This window comes from Danio rerio, chromosome 22 (assembly GCF_052040795.2).
Source record: "Danio rerio strain M-AB ecotype USA chromosome 22, GRCz13ab, whole genome shotgun sequence".
In the NCBI taxonomy this organism is placed as follows: Eukaryota; Metazoa; Chordata; class Actinopteri; order Cypriniformes; family Danionidae; genus Danio; species Danio rerio.
Window position 1 is genome coordinate 18,076,232 of NC_141042.1, and position 26,824 is coordinate 18,103,055.

The window sequence follows — 26,824 nt, forward strand, 5'->3', positions numbered from 1 at the left end:
TAAGTCAGTTTGACTGATGTAAGTTGAGATGAGTTCATTTGATTCAAGTAATAAATTTAAGATTGTCTGTCTGTATTGTATGATATATATATATATATATAAACCACCTCAATGTCTATATATTGGCATCAGACACTGAAAACTCATATTGGCTAACAACTTAAAAAGGCACCAGCGACTCACCATATAATATCCAGGAAGAAGCTTCTGTAAAAACTCGGCCTCCTTGTGCATGACTGTCTTAATGATAAACTCATCATCCTTTGTGAGATAAAAGACTGAACCGCTGGCTCCGGGATTGGACAGTTCAATCAGCGGCTCGTTACACAGCGAATACTGAAAGTGAACACAAACAAAAGCACACATAAACATATGCTGATTCATATACTTATAATAAAACCCAGCTTATGTTTATCACCAAATAGTCGTCGGGCCGTATGCCGAAGAGCTCTCTGAAGTAACGGAAGGCCACGGGAGCGTAGGTTTTGAAGCGGAAGTCTGGGAAATGATGTGCTGGTGTCAGATTGCTCCCTTCACTGTGAAAAACACGGAGGCAAGAACATTTATTGCCTGTGAAATTCCACATCTACCTTCAACTTTGGAGAGGCGGGGTCACCTGGGGAAGAAGATGCTCTCCACTACGTAGAAATCCTGCATCAGGACGTCCCGCTCCGGCTTGGAACTCAGGTTACCGACTGTGTAGCCAATTCCCAGCTGAATGGCCCCCTTCAGCGCTGAAGATGTGGTCTGAGGAGAAAATATGGAGGACCTTAGTAGCATTTTCAGACATATTAAATGTAAAACTAGAAATTTTACATTGATGTCATCGCTCTGGAACATCTTTGTGCTGAACTAGCTTATTAGCAATGTTAAATACTGCTCGATGAGGACTACTTATTTGAATATAACTATTTTTATGTAGTTATTCTGTATATTTAGTAGATGATGACTGAGATGATGACATTTGTTTAAATAAATACAAAATGACATTAAATCTGTCGTTTTAAATGCTAAAGTGAGTTACAAAATAAAAACATACAAAAAATGTAAATATACAATGTGCTAAAATAACTCTAAATGGTATATTTTTTAAGTATTATTTAAAGAATCAGCTGATAAAATATAACGCATACCTACACTACCTGACAAGTCTTGTCGTCGATCCTAGTTGTGTAAGAGCAACAAACAATAACTTGACTTCTAGTTGATCACCACAAATACTGCAGAAGACCTATTGGAACCCGCATAGACCAAAGATTCTCACAGAAATCGGTCAAGTTTGGTAAAGGAAACATCATGGTTTGGGGTTACATTCAGAATGGGGGCGTGCAAGAGATCTGCAGAGTTAATGGCAACATCAACAGCCTGAGGTATTAAGACATTTTTGCTGCCCATTTCATTACAAAACACAGAACAGGGCAAAGTCTTCAGCAGGATAGCTTTTCTTTTCATGCTTCATCCTCCACATCAGTTCCTGAAAGCAAAGAAGGTCAAGCTGCTCCAGAATTGGACAGCCCAGTCACCAGACATGAACATTATTGAGCATGTCTGGGGTAAGATGGAGGAGGAGGCATTGAAGATTAATCCATAGAATCTTAATGAATACTAGGAGTCCTGCAAGACTGCTTTTTTTGCTATTTCAGATTACCTTATTAATAAGTTATTTGAGCCATTGCAAAGATGTATGGATGCAGTCCTACTAAGCTCATGGTAGTCATACACAATATTCATTATTTTTCAACTTCTCCATGACTTTATATTCTATACCGCTTTATTTTCTTTCTCTGAAACTATTTGAGACTTTCCTTGGCTGTGTTTTGGATCATTGTCTTGCTGAAATGTCCGTCCTGGTTTCATCCTCATCATCCTGATAATGTAGTGTCTGGCCTTTACTGCCTTTCTACCTTCCTTTCTTCATGTGTTCAATATTTTTTCCCAGCGTCATTACATTGTGTTACATATAACTTCATTTGTGAACTAATTAGATTTGTTTTCTTTGCATATATGGATTTGTTTTGCTGTTACCAACATCTGGGGAAATTCAAGACAACTGCACCCTTATAAAAATATGTTTTCTGAGAAAAAATAATACTTTTTTCTTTTAGGTCAGTGGTTCTCAAACTATGGTACATGTACCACTTCTAGGGGTACGTGGACGAATCGCTAAATAATTCAAGTAAAAAATGAGCACACTTTTAACCCTTTAACGCATACGATAACAACGATGTGATCAGGAAATTGATTTATTTTATTTTCATTTTTCTAATGTAAGTTATGTATTCTATCATTTGAGGTTGTTTTCCTCCCCATACTTGTAACAGTTGTTGGGGTCGTATCTCGTATTTTTATATCCCAATGTTGACAGGTATAGTTTAATCACTTGCTTCTCTGACACACACCCTACTCTAACGAGCAGTAAACAGATCTAATTTCTTATTGAAATATGTACATCCAATTAATACATTTAAAATACAGGTTAACGTTTGGATTTCAAATATAAAAAAATAAGTCATATATACATGCAACATATATTTCAAAATTTACCAAAGAGATGTTATATATAATATTATGACATACGGTATAACGCATATTTATGAGGTACAAGAAACATTTGCAGGTTTTGATGAATAGACTACGTCATGATAATACTTTACATTTAAGTACAGCAGTTTTCTTTTACCTTTTAAGAACAGTGCCATTTTTAATTAACTTTTAAAATCACATTTTAATTTAAACGTTGTCGTTTTATTTATCTTTTTTTACCTGCGTGTTATTGTTCAAGCTATTTTCAATGTTTAAAGTGGCTGACAAAAATAAATATTCATAATAAGAAGAATTAATCTGCCATGTTTGTGAAATGTGCAGAGCTGTAGCCGCTTAACTAGGCCTACTATGTGTTTCAATACCAGTCATTATGGTGGTACTTGGAGAGACAATTTTTTCTGAGGTGGTACTTGGTGAAAAAAAGTTTAAGAAACACTGTTTTAGGTAAATAAAAAATAAATGCATTATTGTAGATGTAAAGCACCTTCTTATACGTGGTCTCTCCAGAAGCATCCACTCCTCTGTGTCCGATCTTCTTCCCATGAGACGGCAGGCCTGACGATGAAGGCATCTTACATAAATGACAAAAACACCATCAATCCCAACATAAACACGCTTATCTGCAGTCTAAAAGTAGAAGCTTTACAGAAACACACCTCTGTGATGAAAGCCTTTTTCGATATGGAATCTAGTAAAGAAAAAAAAGAACAGTGATCAGCCGGATATTGACAACACAATCTGAATAAATATCACTTTTTTTATCAGCTGCAAAAAGAAAATGCAGACAGTCATGATTGTGATTCAAAACTTTGGTATATATTTGTTTGACATTAACATCCAGACTTCAACAGGTCGCCGACAGCATCGCCCGACTTTATTATTCAGCCTTCATTTATATTCCATCACAAACCCCGGAGCATCAGCAGCAGCTGTCAACAGCGACCGGGGTGTTTGTTGACAGAGAGACGGCTTGATAAAAATACATCATGTGAAGACGACGGCTGGGTTCCTCACCCCAGATTCATCCGCTTTTCCGTGGCATCCCAATCAAGGTCAACAAGCTTCCTTGGAGTTTGCGTTTGTATGTGGCATCAACAGACACATGCTGCTCTAAATAGGGCATTTGGACACCAGACAAAGCTCATGGCTGTGCAGTGAGAAAGCAATGGAGATGGAGATGAAATAAAAAAAGAGAAGCTAAAACAGCATTAAGGAAAGGTCAACCAAACATTTAATGGGATAGTTCACACGACATGTCAAATTAGCTGATTTACTCAACCCTAGGTCATTTAAAGTCCAAATGAAATGTATTATATTTATTTTGCTAGCGCACATTAGCATTTTTTAGGTGAACAATTAATCCGTGCGAGTAAATACATTGAAAAAAAAAGTTTGTTGTGGTAACCCAGCAGGCACACAACATCATTAAACATTAATATTAGGTTAGATTTAGATCATGACGTCAGGTGACCAAAATTCAATGCCTAGCCAGCATCTAAGGACAACATTATTTTAATTTCCAATAACGACGTCAAATTACGTTGATATTTGGTTCGTTGTGTTGGAAAGTGACCAAAAATGTAACGTCTGATAGATATCATAGTGGTAACGTTAACACAACGTCAAGGTGTAACATCATTAGACATTGACATTTGGTTAATTTTAGGTTGGACACTGAACATTGATGTAAGTCCAATGGTACTTTGGGGTGCAACGTCAATATGACGTCATGTTGACATCCTGTGCCTGCAGGGAATCTTCAATCAAAGTCTGACAATTTGCTTCTGTGTTTGGAGTATGTATCAAGATTTTAGGGTCACCTGATACCTGAACTTAAAGATGATTATTTGCTAGTCTAAGCAGTTCTAACAGACAAGGCTAATAACAAATGTGAAGCAGCAAGCTACTGTGGAGTTTTCGACAACATGTTTTGGGGAAATTGGCTGTTGTAGAATGAATTGAATGCTCCAAGCAAAATCAATTTTTCATTTTCACCTCTGAATTACCACATACACACAAGCGAGCCTCATGACTAGTTTAGTTCATGATATTTCTGGATCTGGCTGTCTGCGTGGTATCCTGTTGTGGAGGACTGTTTAGACAACAATGTGGTTTTTCTTAAAAAAGTTTTTTATTTATAGTTTGCAGTTGGATTTGCCTCAGTTCAAGCTGGAATGTTAACATTTTGTAGGATTTTTCAGCTAGTCAAGGTTGACTACTCCTCTATCAAAAACTATTAGAACAAACATTCACTGGGAATATGTGCCCAGGGCTACAATTTTGAGAACCGAGAAATATGGTTCACCGAGTACATAAAACAAATGTTTTCGGGGGGGTACCGCTCACTTATTACCTCCGTATGTATGGCTTTTCTGGCATTACTAGTTTGCTTGGTAGCTCAAGATTGTCAAAAAATGTACAAGGCCTCCTCTAGTGATTTTGTAAAAATAAACCTGCAACCAGGTTTTGGCCCAGGTACATATTTCTCTGTTCTCAAAGATGTAGCCCTGAGCACATATCTCTAATGAGCTTGGGTTGATTAAACGAGTACAAATCAACTTCTAAGTCTTTCTTTTTTATATAGGTACAGAAGAAAATTTTATTGTGAATTTAAACTTCCTGTTTGCTAACTGTGGCTGAGCATTAGCCTAAACTCTGTTAAAAACCCAGAAAACTTACAAAAGATTTACCTTCAACAACATAACATTATAATTATTAACCTATCATGACTTTCAGTCACTTCTATAGTTATATGAAGCCAGAAAGAACTTAAAGAACTTTCAAAACACAGATTCCAGCTCATATCGTCTCCAGTGCTAATGAATTAGTAAAACACCTCCTGAAATTCCAGGGTTGGTGTGATCACAGCCAGCTCAAAATGAACCTGAAATGGAGAACTTGATGAACAAGCCTTCGAAGTGTCACCAACACCTCGAACTAACATTCATTATATGGACTAAATTTAACAAAGACTTATCATACAGCTTGCTACTGTGAATAAAGAATGTCACAAGGTCTCGTCACAAAAGTTTACAAACTTAAAGTAAAAGCATGATGGAATAGCTGCTCCTATAACTGGTAAAATAGACTGTTAAAAGCAAATCAAAGGAATTAAAGTATGAACCCACCTTTAAGGAACACAAAAAAAATTTAATTGCTGACTTCTGATAGAGAGAAAACAAAAATTGGGAGCTTAATTGAAGTAACCAGCCTTTCTAACCAGCTAATAAGGAGAGTAAAGCCTGTTTTAATGCCTTAAACTGTTTTTGCACTAATTAGTCTGTCCATGTCATTTCAACATTGTCATAATTAGCTCCTTTACAACTGAAAAACAAAAATTAGACATCAAATACTCTTGTGTGTCAGGGGTGTGGGTGGACTTTCAAACATTTTTCGATATGGGGTAGGAAAGAAACCACCAACAAATAAATGGTGGCAATGCCTTAAAACATTTTAGCAACCATTTGCCAACCATTCAGTCAACCATTTACAATTTTTTTTCCGTGTAAGGCTTTTGTCAACCCCATATGTTATTTTGGTGTTCGCAACAAGGCGCTGTAACTTTAAATGCCCAGGCTTTGACAGGATGGAATCTGATTGGGTGTCAAGTGTTTCTATCATTCATCAGCTAGACAAAATCAATATATTTCTTCTGTATCATTTTTGTGTGGACTTTAAAGGCGGCTTGAAATCAAAATTTAGAATGTTCATTCTGCTAGCTTGCATTGTTATTCATAAGGTGGATAATTAATCCATGCAAGTTAATCCGCTAAAAGAATGTTTGCTTTAGTGATCTTCAATGATACTCTGTTCATTTGTTCCAGCGATTGGAGTGGCGGTCATTCTGTTGACATCAACCTGAGAGATTCCATATAGCAACTTTATATAAATACCTACTCTTACCATTAGTTTGCTATTAGGGAATGATGCACTAATCCAAGGTAATCCACAAAAAAAATAAAAAATAAATAAATAAAAAAAAATCGCTGGTTTTGGTGTCATCAATAAAAGTCTGACCATTTGTTTCTGCGTTTGGAGTGCCGGTTGTTCTGTTGACGTCAATCTGAGAGCTTCGACAGCAACTTCACATTAATACCCTCTCTTACCATTAGTTTGCTATTAGGGAATGATGCACTAAATCCATGCAAGTTAATCCGCTAAAAGAAATTGCTAGTTTTGGTGTTCATCAAAAAAAAAAGTCTGACCATTTGTTTTCATGTTTTGAGTGGTGATCATTCATGGTTTTCACTACATTCATTCTTCCATTGTGGGGCGCCACGCCAAAATTCATCCCACCACGGCTACATTTCAGCTTCTCATTCAAAACATTAAACTTTTTTTAAGCGGGTAAGAATCACACCAAAAAGTATTAAAAGGTAAGTGAATTATAACAGCGCATGTTTTCTGTAACCGTAGTAGTGCTGTGCGTCATTTGTTTAACCCTTCAAGGTGACATGCTGACTGACTGACAAACGCGTGTTGCCAGCAAACTTGACATATACCCGTTTTACTTTACTTCAGGACGCATAAATACCGCTCTGTAGGTCTATTGAAGACATTCATAAATATTCCTAGCAAGTCTAATGAATGCTGGAGACATACTCGTTACATAAACGCACTATATCGCACTTCAGCAGCGTTTATTTGAGAGCGCACAAGAAGATCTGTGCGCTCTTGAAGTGGCTTATATTTAAGGGGGGCGTGCAAGAACTTTTGTGCATGAACAGAGGAAATTGGCGCGCAAGCAAAGAGATTTGCATGCTCGTAGGTTATTATATAAATGCTATCTCGACTTCTAATACTGCTCTCCTGACATTTGTCTTTGAAATAACGCCACAGGTAATTGGTAGATCTGTGTTAAAAAAAAAGGCCTGCCGCCACAGCTGGAAAAAATCCTAGAGGAAACACTGTCATTGTTGGCATCAATCTGAGGTCTTCCATAGAAACTTCATATTAATACCCTCTCCTACAGTTAGTTTGCTATTAGGGAATGGTGTGCTAAATACATGCAAGTTAATCGACTAAAAGAAATTGTTTGTTTTGGTGATCATCAATAAAAGTCTGACCATTTGTTTTTAAGTTTGGAGTGGCGGTTGTTCTTTTGACGTCAACCTCAGGGCTTTCATAGCAACTTCATATTAATGCCCTTTCTTACCGTTAATTTGGTATTAGGGAATCCCAACCCCTACTCAACACTCCTTTATTTGGCAGAACATTAACATACTGAAATAAAAGTGTCAGCAACTTCCGTTTTACTCAGATTTGAAATAATATTTATTGTCATGCTGTTTATCCCATCTTCGTAAACAATGATTGTTTACAAAGCCTTGCAAAGAAGTGTCTAAGAAGGACTCTGTGTCCTCTTGCAATAGATGCCCTACTCCCGCCGAGGTGCCGATGGGATTGAGTGTCTTCCAGTACCCTAGTCTGGTCTGCAGGCCAGCCTATAAAAAGCTCCATCCTCTTTGGGGCATTAGCAAGGGGGGCAAGGAATACAGAGAGACGCCATTATGCAACTCTTGCTTGTTTTCCATTTCCCACTGGAGCTTGAAAACTCCCAGCCGTCTGAGCTATTAGAATAACACGAGCTGAGGAAATAGATGGAGTGTTTTAGACAGACCTGCTCTGTTTTGCAAAGCAACATTGGTAAGCTCAAACGCTACACACGACTTTGACTATAGCCTTGGGCTTGATTATATATGCATCTCATGGGATGTTATTTGTTTAAATGGGAAAGAGTCATGTCCGCATTTCACAGATGGTTTAATTGTGTACATTTGCAACCAGCACCGCATCAGGATAATGAAGTGGGCGCTTGCAATGGTCCATTTGGTGGTAATAACCTCCAAATTGATTTGGAATTCATTTACTATAAAAGATCTTTTCCTATCTAGGCCTTTATCGGTTCAGCGCTGTTCTTAATGAGCAGAGCAGGACAGCCAATAAACAGAGCAGCAACACAGAGATTTATCAATGAAAGAATTATTTTTGCTCTTACGTAAGTCTTTATGTTTATTTTTGCTAGCGCACATTGTTATTCTTTGGGTGAACAATTAATCTGTGCCAATAATCTACTGGAGAAAATGTTGTTTTGGTAATCTTCGATCAAAGTCTGACCATTTGTTTCTGTGTTTAGAGTGGTCATCCTTCTATGTTGACGTTCAAGGACTATTCAAGGACACAATATTCTTAGCCACACCACTCTGACCTTTAGTTTGCTATTAGGGAATGATGAGCTTAAGAAAGCTCTGCTCCCAATTCAATATTCCATTTCAGTTGGTAACTACATCAACATTCTGAAATAAAAGATTCAGAAAGTTCAGGTGTACGCAGACTTTAAATGTTTGCCGAGTGATGCCAGTTGTGTAAGTGGTATTGAGTGACACCTGTGTGCCACACTTGTCTCGACTCGAGTCCCACTGAGGAGCTCTAGAAGGTCAAAAGGACAAGGAATGACGGTGAAAGAAGAAAGAGGATTATGCTTTCATGTTTTTGTTTATGTTTATATTGCAGTCGTCCATGTGAGGAGAGTTTATGAGAAAACGTATAAGATTTGTGTCATGTTTGCACATAGGCTAATCCCTAAAAACAAGAGTGGGAGGATGAGTGCATCCATGTCGCTTTAGGTGTGAAAATGCAGTGTGTCACAAAACAAGCAACAAGACTGAAATCTCTTACAGGCCATTCACACAGAAGACATTTTTTCATTCTAATGTGCTACTTTTCCATTGTTTTGGGAATTGGGCATCGTTAGTCCGTCAGTTAGCGTCAGTTCGACTAGTTAGTTTGGTGTGTTTCACCAGCCTGATCTCATGATCTCATTTTTGTCAGTTTTTTGGCTAATTCGTACGAATTCGTACAAGTTCAATTATACGAAAATGTATGAATTTTAAAAGGAGGCATCCAACCCTACCCCTAAACCCAACCGTCATTGGGGGATAAGCAAATTGTACTAAAATTTGACGAATTCGCCCCCAAATCAAAAAGTTACGAATTTTCGTGAGATATTGTTTCACGTCACCTCTCATCGGATTAATGTAGAAGCTTGGTGGCCCGATTCAGCATGTCAAATTGGTGTTATCCGTTGACAGAAGAGAGTGCTCTAACTGGTTATTCAGCAACAAACCAGAGCACAAGTGTGACGTAACATATAAATAGGTTGTAATTTTGCTACATCTCTCAAATATTTAATATGGATTATGAGATATGGATTATCAGATATATTTGCAAGAGCAAATCCCTCCATGGTGAGTGACAATTACCGTGATAATAGTATTGAACGCTGCTTTGGTACTGACACATCCTCCCACGCAGGTCTTTTCAGTTGGCTGCCGTCTGCTGTCATGGGCAACCTTTTGGTCTAGACGGAACCAAAAATGATCCAACTTGACAACACAGTTGGGTAATGTCACCGTTAGTTGTTTGGGCTCAGCTTGGTGTTTACTGGCCCATATATTTGATGGACTTCTATGACCCTTACACTCACAATTTGCGTCTTTTGCAGCACCTCATGTATCTAAACCACGTTGTCATGTTTATATGATGTAACTTGTATACATAATGCTTCTCATCAATGTCAGTTACACAGCAGTGGGCCAATCAGAAGAGCTAAGGTAAGGTAAGCATTACGAGCTTCTGTTTACAGAAGCAAGTTGACATAACATCTGTTTTATTTGATGTTAACAAGGCGGAGGATGTGTTTTTAAAATAACATTCCTAAATGCTGTGTTCTGTGTGAATGGGCCCTTTCAGTGTTTTTATTTTTCATAGTAATTCAATGCAATCTCACAGCAATTCGTAACTTTTTGATTTAGTGGCAAATTCTTATTAATTTGTAAGATTGTATTTTTTTTTGTTTATTTTAGTAAAATTTACTGATCCCCCAAAGAGGCGTAGATAAGGAGTGGGGTTTTGTTAGCAAAAAATTAAATCGTAAGAATTTGTATGAATTATTCCAACAATACCTAAAATAGTTACGTCTCCTCATGAGATCGGGGTGATAAATTAAATAAAACAGTCAAAGAATGGGATATTCAGTGACCTACACTGTAAAAAAAATGCAGGGTTCCACACAAAACATGTTGTCTCAACACAAATTGATTAACTTACATTTAAGGCCCCATTTACACTAATGCATTTCAGTTTGAATATGCATAAGTTTTGCTACGGTTACTCCATCCATCCACACTACGCCGGAGTTTTCGAGCGCCAAAAACGAATCGTTTTGGAAACGCTGGAGAGGCCGTTTTCATTCTAAAACGTTGCTGCTCTGTCTCACTGTAGATGGAGGAAAAGGGAGACATCTGAAAATGGAGGCGGGGCTGATTGGGGCTTTTCCTCAATATTGTATAGCCTACACACAGTAAAGTCCTGCATCCTCTCATTGTAAGTTCAGACTTTGCAAGTTTTATATGGAAAACAGACTACCGAGGGCATGTCGGTGAATCTTTAAAGGGAACCGTGTACTTTATAACGTTATTCACATCAACCTGGCTACGCTGTTTCACTTTCTTAACAATAAAATAAAAACATGATATAAGGAACTGCCTATTTTCATTTTGATATTAGCAACTTAACAAATAGCAGAAATATTGAGGCATTGTGCTGCATATATGAGCGTCATCTTCACTGTGTGCATATTTGTAACAAAACGGAGCCTATTACATCACTGCCTCCTTTTATTTTCATTGAAAATACAAAGCATACCTCTCTTTTGCTAAATATCAGTTTTAATAATCAATAATGGCCATTATAAAAGTTTAATGTACATTATGTTTATACATTATAGGAAATAAAGGCAAGCGATAAGTCAATATACAGAATGTACGTGGTTACATTAAATACTAACTCATCTTTGCGCTCAACTAAAACACGTTACCTGAGAACGAGTATTAGATTCAAAAAACCAAAGTGGGGTAATATGTCGTTAGATATAGACAGCAAGATAAATTAAATATTACATTTAGCAAATATAGTGAGATTAGATCCAGCGGTAGATCCTTGATGAACACTCCGATAAGCACAGCTCTTATCTAGCTAGATAGGCTGCAGCGCATGCCAGTGTGTGTGTGGTCACGTGATGTGCGTTTTTCAGTGGTTTGGTGTAAACAGAGAGTTGTTCAGAAACGCTGGGTAAACCGCTAGTGTGGACGCGGATCGTTTTCATTCTATAATGCCGTTTTAAATCTAAAATGCACTAGTGTAAACGGTGCGTAAGTGGATTGAACATAAAACAACCAAGATGTCCCAAAAAACCTAGAGAATTGTGTTGTTTAGCTCATTTTAAACTATTTAGGTAAGTATTTTTTCTATTTGGATTACCTGTGCCTTCATATAACACTCAACTAAAGTGAGTCTTCAAAAGCATTAATAATTTGGAATGAAAATTAAATTAGCATCTTAGTGTCACATTTACATAAACACTGGAGAGGAAGTCCCGGAAAACTGTCAATCACCAAAATATGGTCTGACTTTAAGAACAAAACAAGGACGGTGTATCACTTCATGTGTGAAAATGAGTCACGGGTCACTGCGAGACCCCATAAACACATGTCATGTGATTGCGTGCATTACAGTCAGCATGTTTTCCCACACACATCTACACAGGAGACGCCTGGGAGTTGACCAATGAAAATAAGAAGATGCCGAGGCAGGAGAAGCCAGCGCCAGGGGAATTCAGGGAGTGAATCGGGAGTGTTTGGAAGCAGTTTAAACGAGTTTTAAAGAGTAGTACTATGAGCCAATAGCTTTAGCATTTACATCTTTGGAAAAGAGTAACTACAATACAGTTTTCAAAGGTTCAACTGGTACGCAAAGCAACATAAAGGTCAATCTTAAGTGCACACTGACTGAAGCACTTTGTGGAGTGGATCTCATCGAAATCTTTAAGTAAAGCATGATCCTACACTATGCTTAAAACTCAAAATATCAACCTTTTTTAACTAGAAAAAGGTCACAGGTAAATTTATTTCTTGTAAATTTATGTAAAAGTAAAAAAAAAAAAAAAACAGGAAAACGGCTCATTAGGTTTACTAGGGGATTTTATCTAGTTCCATGCATGTGAATCCATTCATTAAAACCACACACAGTTATGTGAATTATTAACAGCAGTAAAACACTGATGAGAAAACAGCAGTTTCCTCGAGGCACTAAACCAGACTGAATTTCAGAAATAGTTATCAAAGTGAACGCCTGACATTATCAAAAACAACGCTAAAAAGAAATCTGCAGGTTTTCGCTGATTTTTACATTTACATTTAATCTGTTTTTAAATTAATAACAGTAATAATAAAGACAAATATAAAAATGTTCATATGATATATTATATAAGACTTTCTTTGTTGACCAAATTACTGGATGTAGTTGGATTTGCATTCTAAACATTAAAAAAAAAAAGTTAAAAAGAGTAAGAGTAAAACAAAAAGAAATTCTAACGGAAGCTACTTTGTGCCACAAAATAAAAAAAAATTGTTTTTTTCTCACAGATTTGAAGCCTTTATGCAATTGCAAGCTTATATCTCACAATTATATCTCATAATTTTTCTTATCATAATTGATAGTTTATTACAAATTTATACTATAATACCACAATATTAAGTCATAACCTCACAAATGGCAGTTATGACTTTTTCCCCCCTCAAGATTCTGAGTTTATTATGAAATACACTCAATAGCCACTTTATTACTTTAGTACTTTATGTACTCCTTCATAGTACCGGGTTGGACCCCCTTTTACCTTCAGAACTGCCTTAATACTTTGTGGCATGCATTCAACAGGATATTGGGAATATCCCTGAGATTTTAGTCCATATTGACATGATAGCATCACGCAGTTGCTGTAGATTTGTTGGCTGCACATTTATGATGCGAATCTCTTGTTGCGTTGCACCACCACCAACAGCCTGAACCATTGATACAAGGAAGGATGGATCCATGCTTTCCTGTTGTTGACGCCAAATTCTGACCCTTCTGCATTTCTTGGTTGTAACAAGAGCTTATTTGAGTTACTATTGCTTTTCTATCAGCTCAAACCAGTCTGACCATTCTCTTCTGACGTCTGGCATCAACAAGGCATTTGCGCCCACAGAACTGCCGCTCACTGGGTATTTTTTCTTTTTGGACCATTCTCTGTAAACCCTAGCAATGGTTGTGCGTGAAAATCCCAGTAGATCAGCAGTTTCTGAAATACTCAGACCAGCCAGTCTGGCACCAACAACCATGCACATTCAAAGTCACTTAAATCACCTTTCTTTCCCCCATTCTGATGCTCGGTTTGAACTGCAGCAGATCGTCTTGACCATGTCTACATGCCTAAATACATTGAGATGGTGCCATGTGATTGGCTGATTAGAAATTTGCGCTGACAATAAGTTAGACAGGTGTACCTAATAAAGTGAGAATTACAAGACATTCAAATAGTCACTATTGTGAGATGCAAAAATACATATTTGTGAGATAGTAGAGATGTATAACTTAATTTACTGTATAAACTAAAAATAGTGAAACATAAATAAAAGAAAACAGCCTAAACTTGCAACTACAACAAGGAAAATTGCAAAAAAAACTGCAAAAATATATATAATTACTTAATAAAAACTCAGATTTGCAAGATATTAGAATTGCAAGACAAAAATCTGCAAAAAAGAGGCAGAACTGCATAAAAAGGAGAGTTTTTTAAGATAAAAGGCTGTAAATAGTCTATCTCTCCATTCCTAAAACAGGCTTGGATGATTCTTAGATCAATAACCTTATTATAAATGTGTGACATCCAAATTAGATTTTTTTTATTCATATGCATTATTTATGACTTTTTCAACCAATTAAATTCGTATTATACTTTCCCCCCTATGATATACTAACCGATTATACACCAGTGGATTACACTAGCTGGGGTTTGAGTATTATAATCATTCAAAACAAAAACAACTTCTATATGCATTATGGTTCCTATTCAAATAATTTAGGACAACAAAACATCATAATGATGCCATCTTTCAGTCATTATAAGAATGTCAACCTTCATGCAGAATGCTTTAATTCATTCAGCTGAGTACATGCAAAAGTCATTGATCCTCACCATATGCCATGCAACCCTTTACCCCAATTCTCACCTCAAGCCCCCCTCATCCATCTGTCATCAGCTCAGAGTCCCTGCTATGCTGAAGGCTAACTAGCTGATGCTGACTTTAACCTGACATTTCACAACATCCACCTGACGACATCCATACTAATCTGCATTTATTGTAAATACACACTCCCTCGGTCTCCACACGAGCCATAATAAGCAAACGCTCGCGTGACAAATAATCACGCATCAGGTCCCACATCCATGCTAGTTTTGCTAGCTCTATCCATGTGCATCCCAACACATATGAATCACTCAGATATGATTGGATGAATAAATGTGTCCATTAAGCCGTATTTTGAATCAGAACGAATCGGTTAGTTACCCGCATCCACGTCGTCCGCCGACCCCGCGTCCTCGGATGCTGTTGCCCCGGATAACGGACTCCCATCCCCGGCCTCGGACAGACTGGCCGCCCCTTCAGCCGCCGCGGCTTCCATTCAACCTCCCTGGATGAATCCTCCGAGCTAAAGAGGGTAAATAATTTCTAAATAAACACAGCCTTCGCTCGCTGTCTGTATGGATATGACTGAAATGAATGCGGGAGGTTGAGGAGCGTCGCGGTCCTCCTGCTCTCCTCAGCTGTCATGCACTGGCTTTGGGATGATGTGCGATTCACGACTCTGGTTCGTTTGAACAGGTGGATTGGTTCAGTAGTTCAGTTGAACCGACTCGCACACTTGCATGTTATTTTGAACTGTTTAGCTTTTTAAATAGTAAATATAACGAAATTTGGATAAACATTCGGATATATTAAGAGTTTTACAGCGATACGTGTAGTAATGTGGTCAATTTTGGCGTAGATAAAACATTTGTTTTGGAAGAGAAATGGACACGATTGTCAAGTTGAAGGAATTGAGAATGATAAACAGCAGACATGTTAATTTTGGTTAATTATAAAGTGCACTGAGTATAAGGAAACCAGCCTAAATATATTTTAAGTGTTTCTAATGTCATATTTTATCAATTTGTGACACACTACGCATGTTTTTAAGTGAATTATTTTTTTATTTATGATTTAATTAACATTTTTCCATTTTACAAACATATCAAACAACCCTTACAGAAATAATAATAGAAAAAAATATATAAACATAAATACAAATAACATATTGATAAAAAAGTGAATAAATAAATTAAAATAAAAAAGAAGATAATAATAAAATAAAATAAAATTAACAATTAATGCGAGGCAGATGTCTACATTTATACAGTAATCTCAAATGTTACATTTCGAGTGATGAAAGATTACGTTTTTAAGTGAATTAGCATTATTTTTTGTCCTGCACTGAGTCAATGCCTGCTTCAGTTGCACTTTGAGACACCAAACTTCAGATTTGATAATATATGTATTCTCACGGTTTTTTAGAGGTTAATAAGTAATTTGCCTAATTATAACTATATTACATTTGTAAAAATTTAGTGACAAATGCCAAGACATTTTCTTAATTAAGGATACGACACGTCGATGACTATCAAAAAAAATGAATTGTTTTGATTCACTAACGCGAACCAATTGAATCGATTCATAAAAACAAATCGCACTTCCAAACGAGCGCACTAATCTGCTTGGATGAGGCGCCTGCTGCTCTCTGTTGGTGAATATTCAGTAATGCAGGTGAGAAAAAAAAGCTTAACTCGGATATACTATATCAGGGGTGATCAAAGTTTTTCTTATGAAGGGCCAAAAAGCAAACTTGATTGAGGGTGGTGGGCTGAAGGTAAAAACACCAAACTGTATTACGTTAAAGTTGCCATGGGTAATTTCCTCATTTATATAATAATCTAAAAAAATAACTAGAAAACGTTGCTTTATATTAACTAATACAGTACTTTTTTTTTTTTACATTTGATAACAAACTTATTATATTAAAAACAAAAACAATCCCATTTATAACAGAATGGAGTTCCTCGCCTAGGTTTTCTGCATTGTCTTCTGTCCATCGAGTGATAGTAAGTACATTTTAGAAAATCAGATTCATTTATGGATACATTTAATTGAAACATTTAGCTAGCAATCAGTTTATTTTTTGTAGCTAAGCAATTAAACAAACAAACAAACAAACAAACAAAAAGGTTGTATGAAATTAAAAATGACAATCTCTGTTTAAGGCATTTGCCCCTCCCCTCCCCATCACTCTCTTCTCTGATGGGATGGTGGGCCAACTTTGGCCTGCGTTTGGTAATCTCTGAGCTATTTCATCATTAAATGTGTTAAATTATTAAATATATCTCAATATTATTAAAGTAAAATCTAATATAATCCTAAAATCTAATCTAATGTATAATATTTTATTAATGTTCAGTTAATTCTGATGTTCATGAAATAATCTGGGTAATATACTGTACAGTGGTGTAAAGTAACTAATTACAAATACTTAAACTACTGTAATTAAGTAGTTTTTATCAGAAATTGTGGTAGTTTAATTTTTTTTTTACTTTTAGTGTAGTATCGGTACTTTTACTCCACTACTTCATAATGCATCATAATGAACTACCTCAAGACATGGGCGATTTGTAATTGCAGCAAACTGATTGGAAGTTGTCCAAAATCTTTACACACATTAACCGAGAGACTGTTTAGATGCATGTCACTGATAAGAAGATGTTTACAATGACCGAAATCCCCTAAACACCCAGCAGGCACAGGACATCAACATGATGTTAGATTGATGTTGTACCCCAATGTTGTGGAGACACTGCATTTTGTTTAAAAATGAAAATCAGGTTGACGTCAGAACTCAACGCCAGGTTAACATCAATGTCCAACATCCAATCAAAAATCAACAAAATATCAATGTCTAATGATGTTACAGCTTGATGTTGTGTGGACGTTACCAATATGACGTCTGCCAGACATTGAATTTCGGTTGCCATACCTGACGAATAAATGTCAGTATTTAACGTCAATGTGATGTTGGTTTAAGATATTGGTTCGACGTTTTGGTCACTTTTCAACACAACCCAAAATCAACCAAATATTAACGTCATTTCACGTTGTTATTGAACGTCAATATAACGTTGTCCTTAGACGCTGACTAGACATTGAATTTTGGTCACCTGACATCACAACCTATATTTAACCTAATATTCACGTCTTATGACGTTGTGTGCCTGCTGGGCAATAGCTAAATGCACTACAGAATGTTACGTTTACACACATGTAGATTAGATGTAAATGCATCATCTTTTTACTGTGCAATACTCACTACTTTTGAAGTACTTTTGAAAGGGCTACTTTTTACTCATACTTTGAGTAATATTTACAACAGATTCTACTTGCACTACATTTTTAGGCAAGTAATGGTACTTGATTGGTCACTTGAGTATGATTTTTCAGTATTCTTTCCATCACTGATACTGTATATAGAATAGGCATGGGCAGGTATAAGATTCTGACGGTATGATAACCATGCATAAAAATATCACGGTTTCACAGTATTGTGGTTACTGCTCTAAAATATGTGCTTTTTAAATGTCTTGGTAAAAAACTAAAACTTTTTCCTCTTTGAACACAACATATTTTATGATAAGAAACATTTAAAATATTTTGGAACAGTAGCTAAAGATATCAGGCTAAATAATTTAGACTTCTGCTGTCTTTGTTTGTTTAAAAAACACTTATTTCTTTACTATTTAAAATGGCATCTTTGGATATATCGTCTCTGCTGGAGATACTGTTGTCCTAAAAACATTTTTTAAAAATCTTACATATTCCATAATTATATATAATATGTATATATGTAATCAACCAAATATTAACGTAATTTCACGTCGTTATCGGACGTCAAAATAACATTGACCTTAGATGCTGGCTATATAAAATACTTCAAGCTTACTGCAGGATTTTTATAGTTGACTCAAACCGAAAATTAAAAAAGCTAACTTTAAATAAACAATTACAAAATATTTACATACATATACTCACATTTCAACATTCCCATTTCTAATTTTCGTTCTGTTTAACTTATTAAAATAACTAGAACAGACATAAAAAATAAAACTTAATAAAAAGGATCAATAAAATTACTAAAACTTTAACAAACTACTTAATAAAACAAATACAAATTAAATAAAAAAACACTATAAAACTCAACAATACCTTGGCTTACAGGAAGAAAACAAACACCAAACGTACTGTTCAGCAGAATCTCTTTGCATTTATTAATAAATGTACACTACATCAGCATGTTTAGTGCTAATAAAAAGCATGTCTCTTCATCTGTCCTCTCTGCGGACTGACGCTGAGCACTCGTGATGCCCTCAGGAGGAGGTGCACGCCAAACACATCAGGTCTGTTCTTTCCTCAACAAGGGGTTTCCAAACAAACCTTCATCAGTCCATGAGCGGCATCACTCACACCCAGCGCTCAGACGCTAGTTCAGCTCATCCAGCACATTAGAGATATTTAGAAAGATCCTTCTCCACCACCTGAAATTATATTTAAAGACAGTTACTTACATGATGATATAGTTCATGACTTTAAACAGATGTAGATATAATTAAAGATGAGAAGAGAATGAGAAGCGTACACTTGGATCCTGCAGTGGGGAGTATCTCTTCACAACCTGGCCTTCACGGTTAATAAGGAACTGACATTTAGACAAAAAGGAAAATGATTAATTAATTATAATGAATAGTAATCATTTATTTGGATTTATTAATTTATTTTAATAAATTTAAAACAGTAATTTGTCTATAAAAGAAATGTACAAACCTTTGTGAAATTCCATTTGATGCCACTGTAACAACAAAAAAAGTCAGCCTTGTTGAATTTACAATTTTTAATCCTAATTTTAATTTGTGATAATTTGCTTAAATCATAATTCTAACCCCCGGTTTCACAAACAAGGTTTAAGGCTAGTCAAGATTAAATTGCATGTTTGAGCTGTCTCAACTCAAAATAACTTGTAGAGAGATGTCTTAAATATGTCAGTGTCATTTTTTTGTTTTCCAGGTGCACATCAGTAATATTTTTCTAAGGCCATTTTTATAAATGTGTCTTAAATAGCCTAATTTAACTAAGGCCTAGTCCTGGCTTAACCTAAGCCCTGTTTGTGAAACTGGGCCTAAGTGTTCATCTGAAATAAATGTGTCTTGATTTTCATAATTATGACAATTATATTTTATTTTAAGGGCACCTATGATGAAAGCTTTTGTAAGCTGTTTGGACAGAACTGTGTGTCGGTATAGTGTGTCCACTGTCATATTAAAGTGATAGAAACGTTGTGATAGAAAAAGTCTCTTTTTGAAAATGTCCTGACTTTAAAATAGGACCCAAATCCCAGTGATTTTGAGGCCCACCACAACGTGACATAAGAGTGAGGTTTTCCCCGCCCACTGAATAGATTAACAGATGCCATGTTTCTATAAAACACACACTATTGTAAAGTATGTAAAGTATGTTTCTATTGCACACACATCTCCACAAAACTTTTTTTTTTTTTGCAAATAAAATGGGATTCAAATATTTGTTACAACTCTCTGTGGTTTTCGTAAGTTTTATAAGAGTGTAACGTTTTAAAACAGGCAGGGAGCAGCAACTCATTTTCATTGAAAGCAAAAGGCTACGAAATCAGCTACACTGTACTCAGACACTGATGGGTGTTTTGAGCTGAAACTTTACAGACACATTCTGGAGAAACCAAGGGCTTATCTTACATCTTGTTAAAAAAAGGTTTAAAAAAAGGTGCCCTTTAATTGTCATTTATGTTAAACTGTCATTTATCTCTATGATTATGTCATAAATGACTAAGTATGTCAAAATTTCAATGTTATATATCATTAATAAAAATAAAGATATTCAAATATCTTATTTTCCATTTAACAGAAGAAAAAACAATCAAAGTTATTTGTATTATTGTCATCTCTTTTTCTAATAATTTCAGCATTTTATGTTGTAAATAAGACAATTCTTCAAAATATCTTCTGTAAATATCTAATGTTTAACTTTTTCTTAAAGCTAGTGTTTTATCTCAAATAATATTTTCTAAATTTGTCAAAATTTACTTTTATGTTGTAAATATAAAAACATACTTTAAAATATATAAAAATTCCAAAACTATATAATAGTACTAAACATAAAAAAAAATACCAAATAGAAAAGCCAATCTAGCAACTCACTTTCCAAGGAATCCTTTTCCATTAGGCTGATCCTTCAGCCACTTCCAGAGCGGATGAGCCCCGTCGCCATTCACATCAATCTTGCTGAACATGTCAAACTCTGCATTGTATGACTTGGCGAATTCCTTGATTTGGGAATTAGTTCCTGGTTCCTGAATAAAAAAAAATATTAGATAATAATAGGATGTATTAACTTTAAAAACATTAAATAAATGCACTTTTGTTTGGAAATAGACTCATTTTACAACTCCTCTACAGTTAAACAAACTATTCAGCCGATCTCTGTGTCTGGTAGAAGCACTTTTAGCTTAGCATTAAATCAGATTAAACCATTAGCATCTCATTCAAAAAAAAGTTTAAAGGAGTTTTGATAATTTTTCTATTTAAAGCAACTTTTAATATTCCATCAACAAAAGATTAAAGCAGAAAATAGAAAAATTATCAAAACTTAAAAAAAAATGTTTAAGTGAGATGCAAATGGTCTAATTCGATTTAATGATTTATGCTAAGCTGAGCTAAAAATGCTCCCGCCAGACATGTAAATTGGCTGAATGGATTCAAAAATGGTAAAACTCAGCACTTTAACTTTAGATGATTTGTAAAATGAGCCTATTTACAAAAATAGTTGAGCATTTTTGATGTCCATACCTGACGTCCGAACTGGTTGGAAGGGAAAGCCAGGATGCGTAAACCTCTCTCAGAGTACTTGGCGTGCATCTCTGCAAACTGAGAGTAGTTTACTGGGGTTTTACCTCATTTGGAGGCAACGTTTGTGATGATCACAACTTTTCCCCTGAAGTATGTAAATATGAAAGTAAATTAGTGTCACAAAGTCATTGGAGCAAGAAATAATATGCCAAAAGGTTTAAAATACTGTAACATTGTGATGATTAAGTTGTTTCTAACACAACAATTTGGTTTTAGCTGCTAGAAGATGCAAACTATGTGTACAAAAATTGGTGCAAAATATAAAACATGCTTGATATCCTCCAATTTAATAGTCTGAAGTAAAGAAAAAAAAGAATCATACACTACTCAACTCTCTGTGAAATCTACAGAAGTCTCATGTAAAAACAAAAACTTTAAACCGTTGACCATGAATATGACTTTTATGGGGTGGTGAGTTATAAATTTGAGATAAAACAATTACAAAAGAAGATTTACATACTACATCAGACATAAAAAGATAACCATAATTTGGGAAAAACATGAAATGATGGCTATGACTGTGAAATGATGACTGTGACATGTAATAACTATGACATAACAAGCTTAAATTATTAGATAAAACCATACATATGACAGAAACATTTGGAATAGACATAGTAGAAGAGGAGAAAGAAAGCCAGAGGAGAAATGGTTGTGCCCAGCCAAAGAGCATGGAATCACCAAGAGGCGACAATCTAGTGCAATTTGGGAAACAGCCACTAGATGGTGCATTTTAGAATGAAAATTCCAATAGAACATCAGCATATTGTAAGTCTGTAAAATAAACTATTAAAAGTGCTGATGATTGTAATAGTAAGTGTTGTATTGTCATCTTTTAGTTTGTTTCTCAGCTTTAATGTGCTTTTTAAATACATAAATAAAAAACAAAGCAGCTGCTTCCCATCGCAACAGCAAAAAGATCTAATGGACAGCCGATCGCTTTCATTCCAAAATGGCGGAATCCAGGGCTGTTGCTGGGTGCTGCTGTTGCAATGGAACGTTCTATTGAGTGTCACTTCTTGGTCATTCTAAGCTCTTTGGCCCAGCTGAGCCTGGTTTCTCTCAAGGTTTTTTTCCTTCACTTTTATCAATTGGTAAAGTTTTGTTCCTCGCCACTGGCGCCACTGGCTTGCTTGGTTTGGGACTTGTGTAGCTGCACATCGATGGATTCGCTCTTCAGTGTTTGGACTTTCAGCAGTGAAATTTAACTACACTGAACTGAACTAAACTAAACTTCAACTCTGGAAACTAGACTGACACAGTTTCAATTTACTAAAACGTCTATGTTAAGCTGGTTTGATACAATCTACATTGTAAAAGCGCTATAGAAATGAAAAGTAATTGAATTGAATAGAAGAAAATCAGACAAAAAGGTAAATAACAAAATAAAAATGTATTTAAAAATCTTTTTTAAAGTCATAAAAATGAGTCAATGTGAAATAATTAGATCAATCATTTTGACAAGTGTCATATGCCATAAGTACTCATATCTCATAGTCATGACCTCACATTTGATTTTTGATTTCTTAGCAGTTTTACAATAAAGTATTACAATTTAAAAAGTTGAAATTATGAAAACTATATGACAAGAAACATTTGGCAAAGATGAAAACCAGTCATAAATATGAGGTAATCATGTAATTATTTGATCAATATTCTGTAATATTTTGGCTCCTTTTTTGTCTTTCTGTCTCATAATTATGACTTGTATATCTTATGTTTGACTATCTTTTTGCATGTCATAATTATAACTTGTTTAATAACATTTTTTATATCACAATCCTGACATTTAACTCATAATTATGTCTTATGTTTACCATGACTTCAGCTTATTGGTATGTCATGGTTTACATTCAGTCATAATCTGTAATTTTTTTTACTCTTTGTAACAACTGTGTCTTTTTATCTCCTAGTTATGAATGATTCTGAATTACAGGTATGAAATCATTATAGTGTAAATAGACTTCCACACAAATCTATAAACCCTCAAAAGATCTGCAGACTGTAATGTTTCATTTCGTCCATAAACAAACATCCTTCATTCTTTGAGATGAAAATAAACAGCAGCTCTACTTCTGCCATGCTCATTTTGAGCCCTCACCTGTACTTTTCCAGGGAAACTTCATTTCCATCTATATCTGTGGCTGTGAATTCATAAATGGATTTGGCCGTCTGCCAGTCCTCTAGCTGTGCAGACTGAGAACAGAAACACCACAACATAATAGGATAAACAAAAACACTTTTCATCACAAACATTACACAAAAACATGCTAACTAAAAACCTGCTAATGCTATATTCACATTTAACCAAAGAACATATCTTATCATAGCTAACATGCTAATTCCTGCTACACTGAAAAGCAAAACAATCCTGGTAGCCTAATTTTTTTTAGGTAACCTAATTAACCTTATGAGTCACATTAACTTGAATTACATTAAATCTGACTTAAACGGCTTGTATATCAAACAAAAAGGTTATAATTTACATAAAAACACACGTGGTCATGACTTACTGATCATATCAGCATGGGAACATACTAATTCATGCTATAAACATGTTAGAAACATGCCAATTATTGCTAAAAACATGCGAATATATGCTAGACAACGAAGTCCAATGTGCTAGCCTTGCTAGAAACATGCTAATTGAGTATGGTAATTTACTAGAAACATGCTATCAACAAACTTTACTTAACTAGTTCTAACTTACATTACATTAAACTAACATGAAAGGTTTGTGTGACTTCAAAAATGTAAGTTGAACCATGGTTAACTTATTTTAGCAAACTAAATTAACATTAAGAACATTAGCTGTCATGACTAATCATTTGTTTACAGAGTGCTAATCCAGCGTGTGTGTTCAAGTAATGAGAATATCTCACCATAGTCTGCAACACTAGAGAGAAAACGACAGCAGACCCTAAGAAACGCATGACTGCCTTTCAGTATTTACTACTGAAACAGCAGACAGCGAATTACATTAAATCCTCAATGTCCCTGAACTCCCACAACACTGCACACTCCTCATATATATAATGCTTGAAGTAAACATTAACTTGACCCAGAGGCGGTTTTATTCCCTATAGGTTGAAGTTCTGCCGACTAAAGGGCTATGTGTTGAGTGTTTGACTGTAAACTGTGATGATAATGGGAGGATTTGAGAGTAAAGGTCAGTGGATGACGATCTTGCACAACTGAAAGAGCTGATAGCTTGATATGATGCCATTCGCTTTGCATATTAGATAAGCTGTGGTGTGTGTTTGGTAATGCTACAATGGCAAACACTGGATCTGTTTGACTTGGATACTGGCTTCAGGGAGGGATTCGTGCCACAAGGATATTATGAAATGGAAAAAGTGGGATATTGATTAATTTAAAAAGACTGACTTTAAAATTTGACATTAATTGTAACATTAGTTATGAATATATTAAAACTGTGAAACTATGACATTATGTCGTAAGTCAGGACATTGAGTCTTAATCATGAGGTTGATGTTATGAGATACTGTCATATTTCTAAAATTTTAAGTGATAAATTTGACTCATAGTTTGGCATTTTGGCACAATTATTGTGACATTATTATTGTGAAAATATTGTGACTATTAGTATGCATGTATAATATGTAGTGTTTTTAGTATGTAGTATGTTTTCTGTCACAGTTGAATGTCAAAATTTTGACTAATAATAATGATCGTTATCATATAAACTCATTTGTATCTTTTGTAATAAAAATGTATTGCTTTTTCGTCATAATTTGAATTTTTAATGTATGTTACTCACAATTATGACTTGTTATATCACCATTTTCACTTAAGTCATATATGTTTTGTTTTAGATCAAAACTGTTAATTATTGTCACTATTACCTCTTATACATCTTTGTTATATCTTTAACCTAAAATTTTCACAATTATGACCTGGTATTTCACTGTTTTGACTCATTTCATATTTGTGTCTTTTTAATATAACAACTCAACTTTATATTTTTGTCTTTTTTTGTCATAATTGTGTCTTTGGCATTTGGTCATTGCATTTTGGAAACAAACCTAGATTATATAATGTTTTTGTTAGAACTAGAAGTATGTGTTTAATTGTCTTTTAAATACCAAAATACAAATTTTTACAATTCCTTTTTATGGTGCTTTAAATAAAATAATGTATGTTAATCAAATATATTTCAAATAGAAAAAAACATCATCTATTAGGAAGCAGATTTTTGGAACCTGTTTTTTTTTAATAATGCAGCCTAGATAATTCGTTAATTTATTCATTAATTAATTAGACAAAACAACTATTATTATGGAATTATTATTTTACTATTGTTGTTGTTGCGCTTGCGCATTGTTTATATAACGGAAAAAGGTAACAGCTCTGACACAACACAACGACCGATGACCTAAATACACCAAGACCTCTCATCTTGAGCAACGACTGATTGTGTAAACAAACCGATGATAAAACATTTTCAAAACCCCCGTAATTACGCAGCAAATAACCCCATAACGCTATCCACCATTACGTAATATTCTACATTTGCAAGATCAGTAGTGTTTAACTTTACAATACCGTTGCACCAATGATCCCACTGCTCGATAAAGCCCCGAACAGCAAAAAACGGTGGATGAACCCCATTTTCTGCATTTTCCCCTTGCAAAGTTCAGTCAGTTGTGGTGTCGCACTCACAGAGAATCGTTCTTTTGAGTCGATTCTTTTCAATAAATCAGATGAACCGCTTCGCCAAACAATTCATTTTAAAGTGATTCTAGAGTAAACTTTAACTCGACTTCAGATAGAAATAGCTGCCTGTTTTTTTTATTGTTTTTAGCTAAGGCATACTAATATGATAATGTAACCCACTCAAATTTTTGAGTGTTAAATATTGTTTTATTTTGACATGTAATTAAGAGTTTCTTAATTAATTTTTTTTATTTGTCAGAATATATGTATTTATGTTTTATTTTCTTACCTTACCTAATGCACAACAATTGGGCATTTAAAAAAAATTTATAGATGTATAAATTTACATTCAGAAGTTAATTTCTAAAAACCGGAATTGAGGTCAAGGGTGACTGACGTCACTTGTACGCCAGCTTGTGGTGAAGACAGGAGAGACACGTTTTGGCTGTCTTCTAATTTAATCCATCCTGCCAATTCTGCATAAAATTAATGTCCCAAATTGTTTTGCTGCATTAGGTAAGTTATATACATTCGGATTTCCTGCATATTTATTTTACTTTTCGATTTGTTTAGCTATATTGTATAGATGATGCATACTGTTCATGGATCGCTGTAAATGTACAAGTTTACCGTGTTCAATGTGTTTTA

The 26,824-nt window shown here is 35.1% G+C and overlaps 2 protein-coding genes across 11 annotated transcripts in view; both read right to left on the bottom strand.

Moving 5' to 3' along the window:
* pip5k1ca (phosphatidylinositol-4-phosphate 5-kinase, type I, gamma a) overlaps positions 1–15,268 on the bottom strand; it is a 44,849-nt gene extending 29,581 nt beyond the window's left edge. For 5 of the 9 annotated variants that reach the window (XR_015521875.2, XM_087304191.2, XM_087304190.2 and 2 more), the window contains exons 1-6: positions 14,994–15,268; positions 3,201–3,232; positions 3,029–3,115; positions 617–747; positions 419–536; positions 184–336 (exon numbers count right to left, since the gene is read on the bottom strand). Coding sequence is in view for 8 of the 9 variants with exons in the window: in XM_087304191.2 (XP_087160317.1) it covers positions 184–336; positions 419–536; positions 617–747; positions 3,029–3,115; positions 3,201–3,232; positions 14,994–15,108 (636 nt within the window). In the remaining variant the exon portion in view is untranslated. Of the gene's footprint in view, positions 1–183; positions 337–418; positions 537–616; positions 748–3,028; positions 3,116–3,200; positions 3,233–14,654; positions 14,845–14,993 lie in introns of those variants that run through there. The other 4 variants (XM_087304195.1, XM_087304194.1, XM_087304193.1 and 1 more) reach the window with 1 other exon arrangement.
* Positions 15,269–18,803: 3,535 nt separating this feature from the next.
* gpx4a (glutathione peroxidase 4a) lies at positions 18,804–26,198 on the bottom strand. Of its 2 annotated transcripts, none has more exons than NM_001346537.1 (7): positions 26,066–26,198; positions 23,601–23,695; positions 21,440–21,584; positions 20,792–20,943; positions 19,386–19,410; positions 19,201–19,260; positions 18,804–19,099 (listed from the first exon to the last, which is right to left on the bottom strand). In NM_001346537.1, the coding sequence occupies exons 1-7, from the start codon at positions 26,138–26,140 to the stop codon at positions 19,067–19,069; spliced, it is 585 nt and encodes a 194-aa protein (NP_001333466.1). In that variant the 5' UTR covers positions 26,141–26,198; the 3' UTR covers positions 18,804–19,066. The 2 variants fall into 2 exon arrangements, with proteins under 2 accessions (NP_001333466.1, NP_001007283.2); NM_001007282.2 differs by lacking the exon at positions 26,066–26,198 and adding an exon at positions 24,382–24,506.
* Between the last annotated feature and the right edge of the window lie 626 nt (positions 26,199–26,824).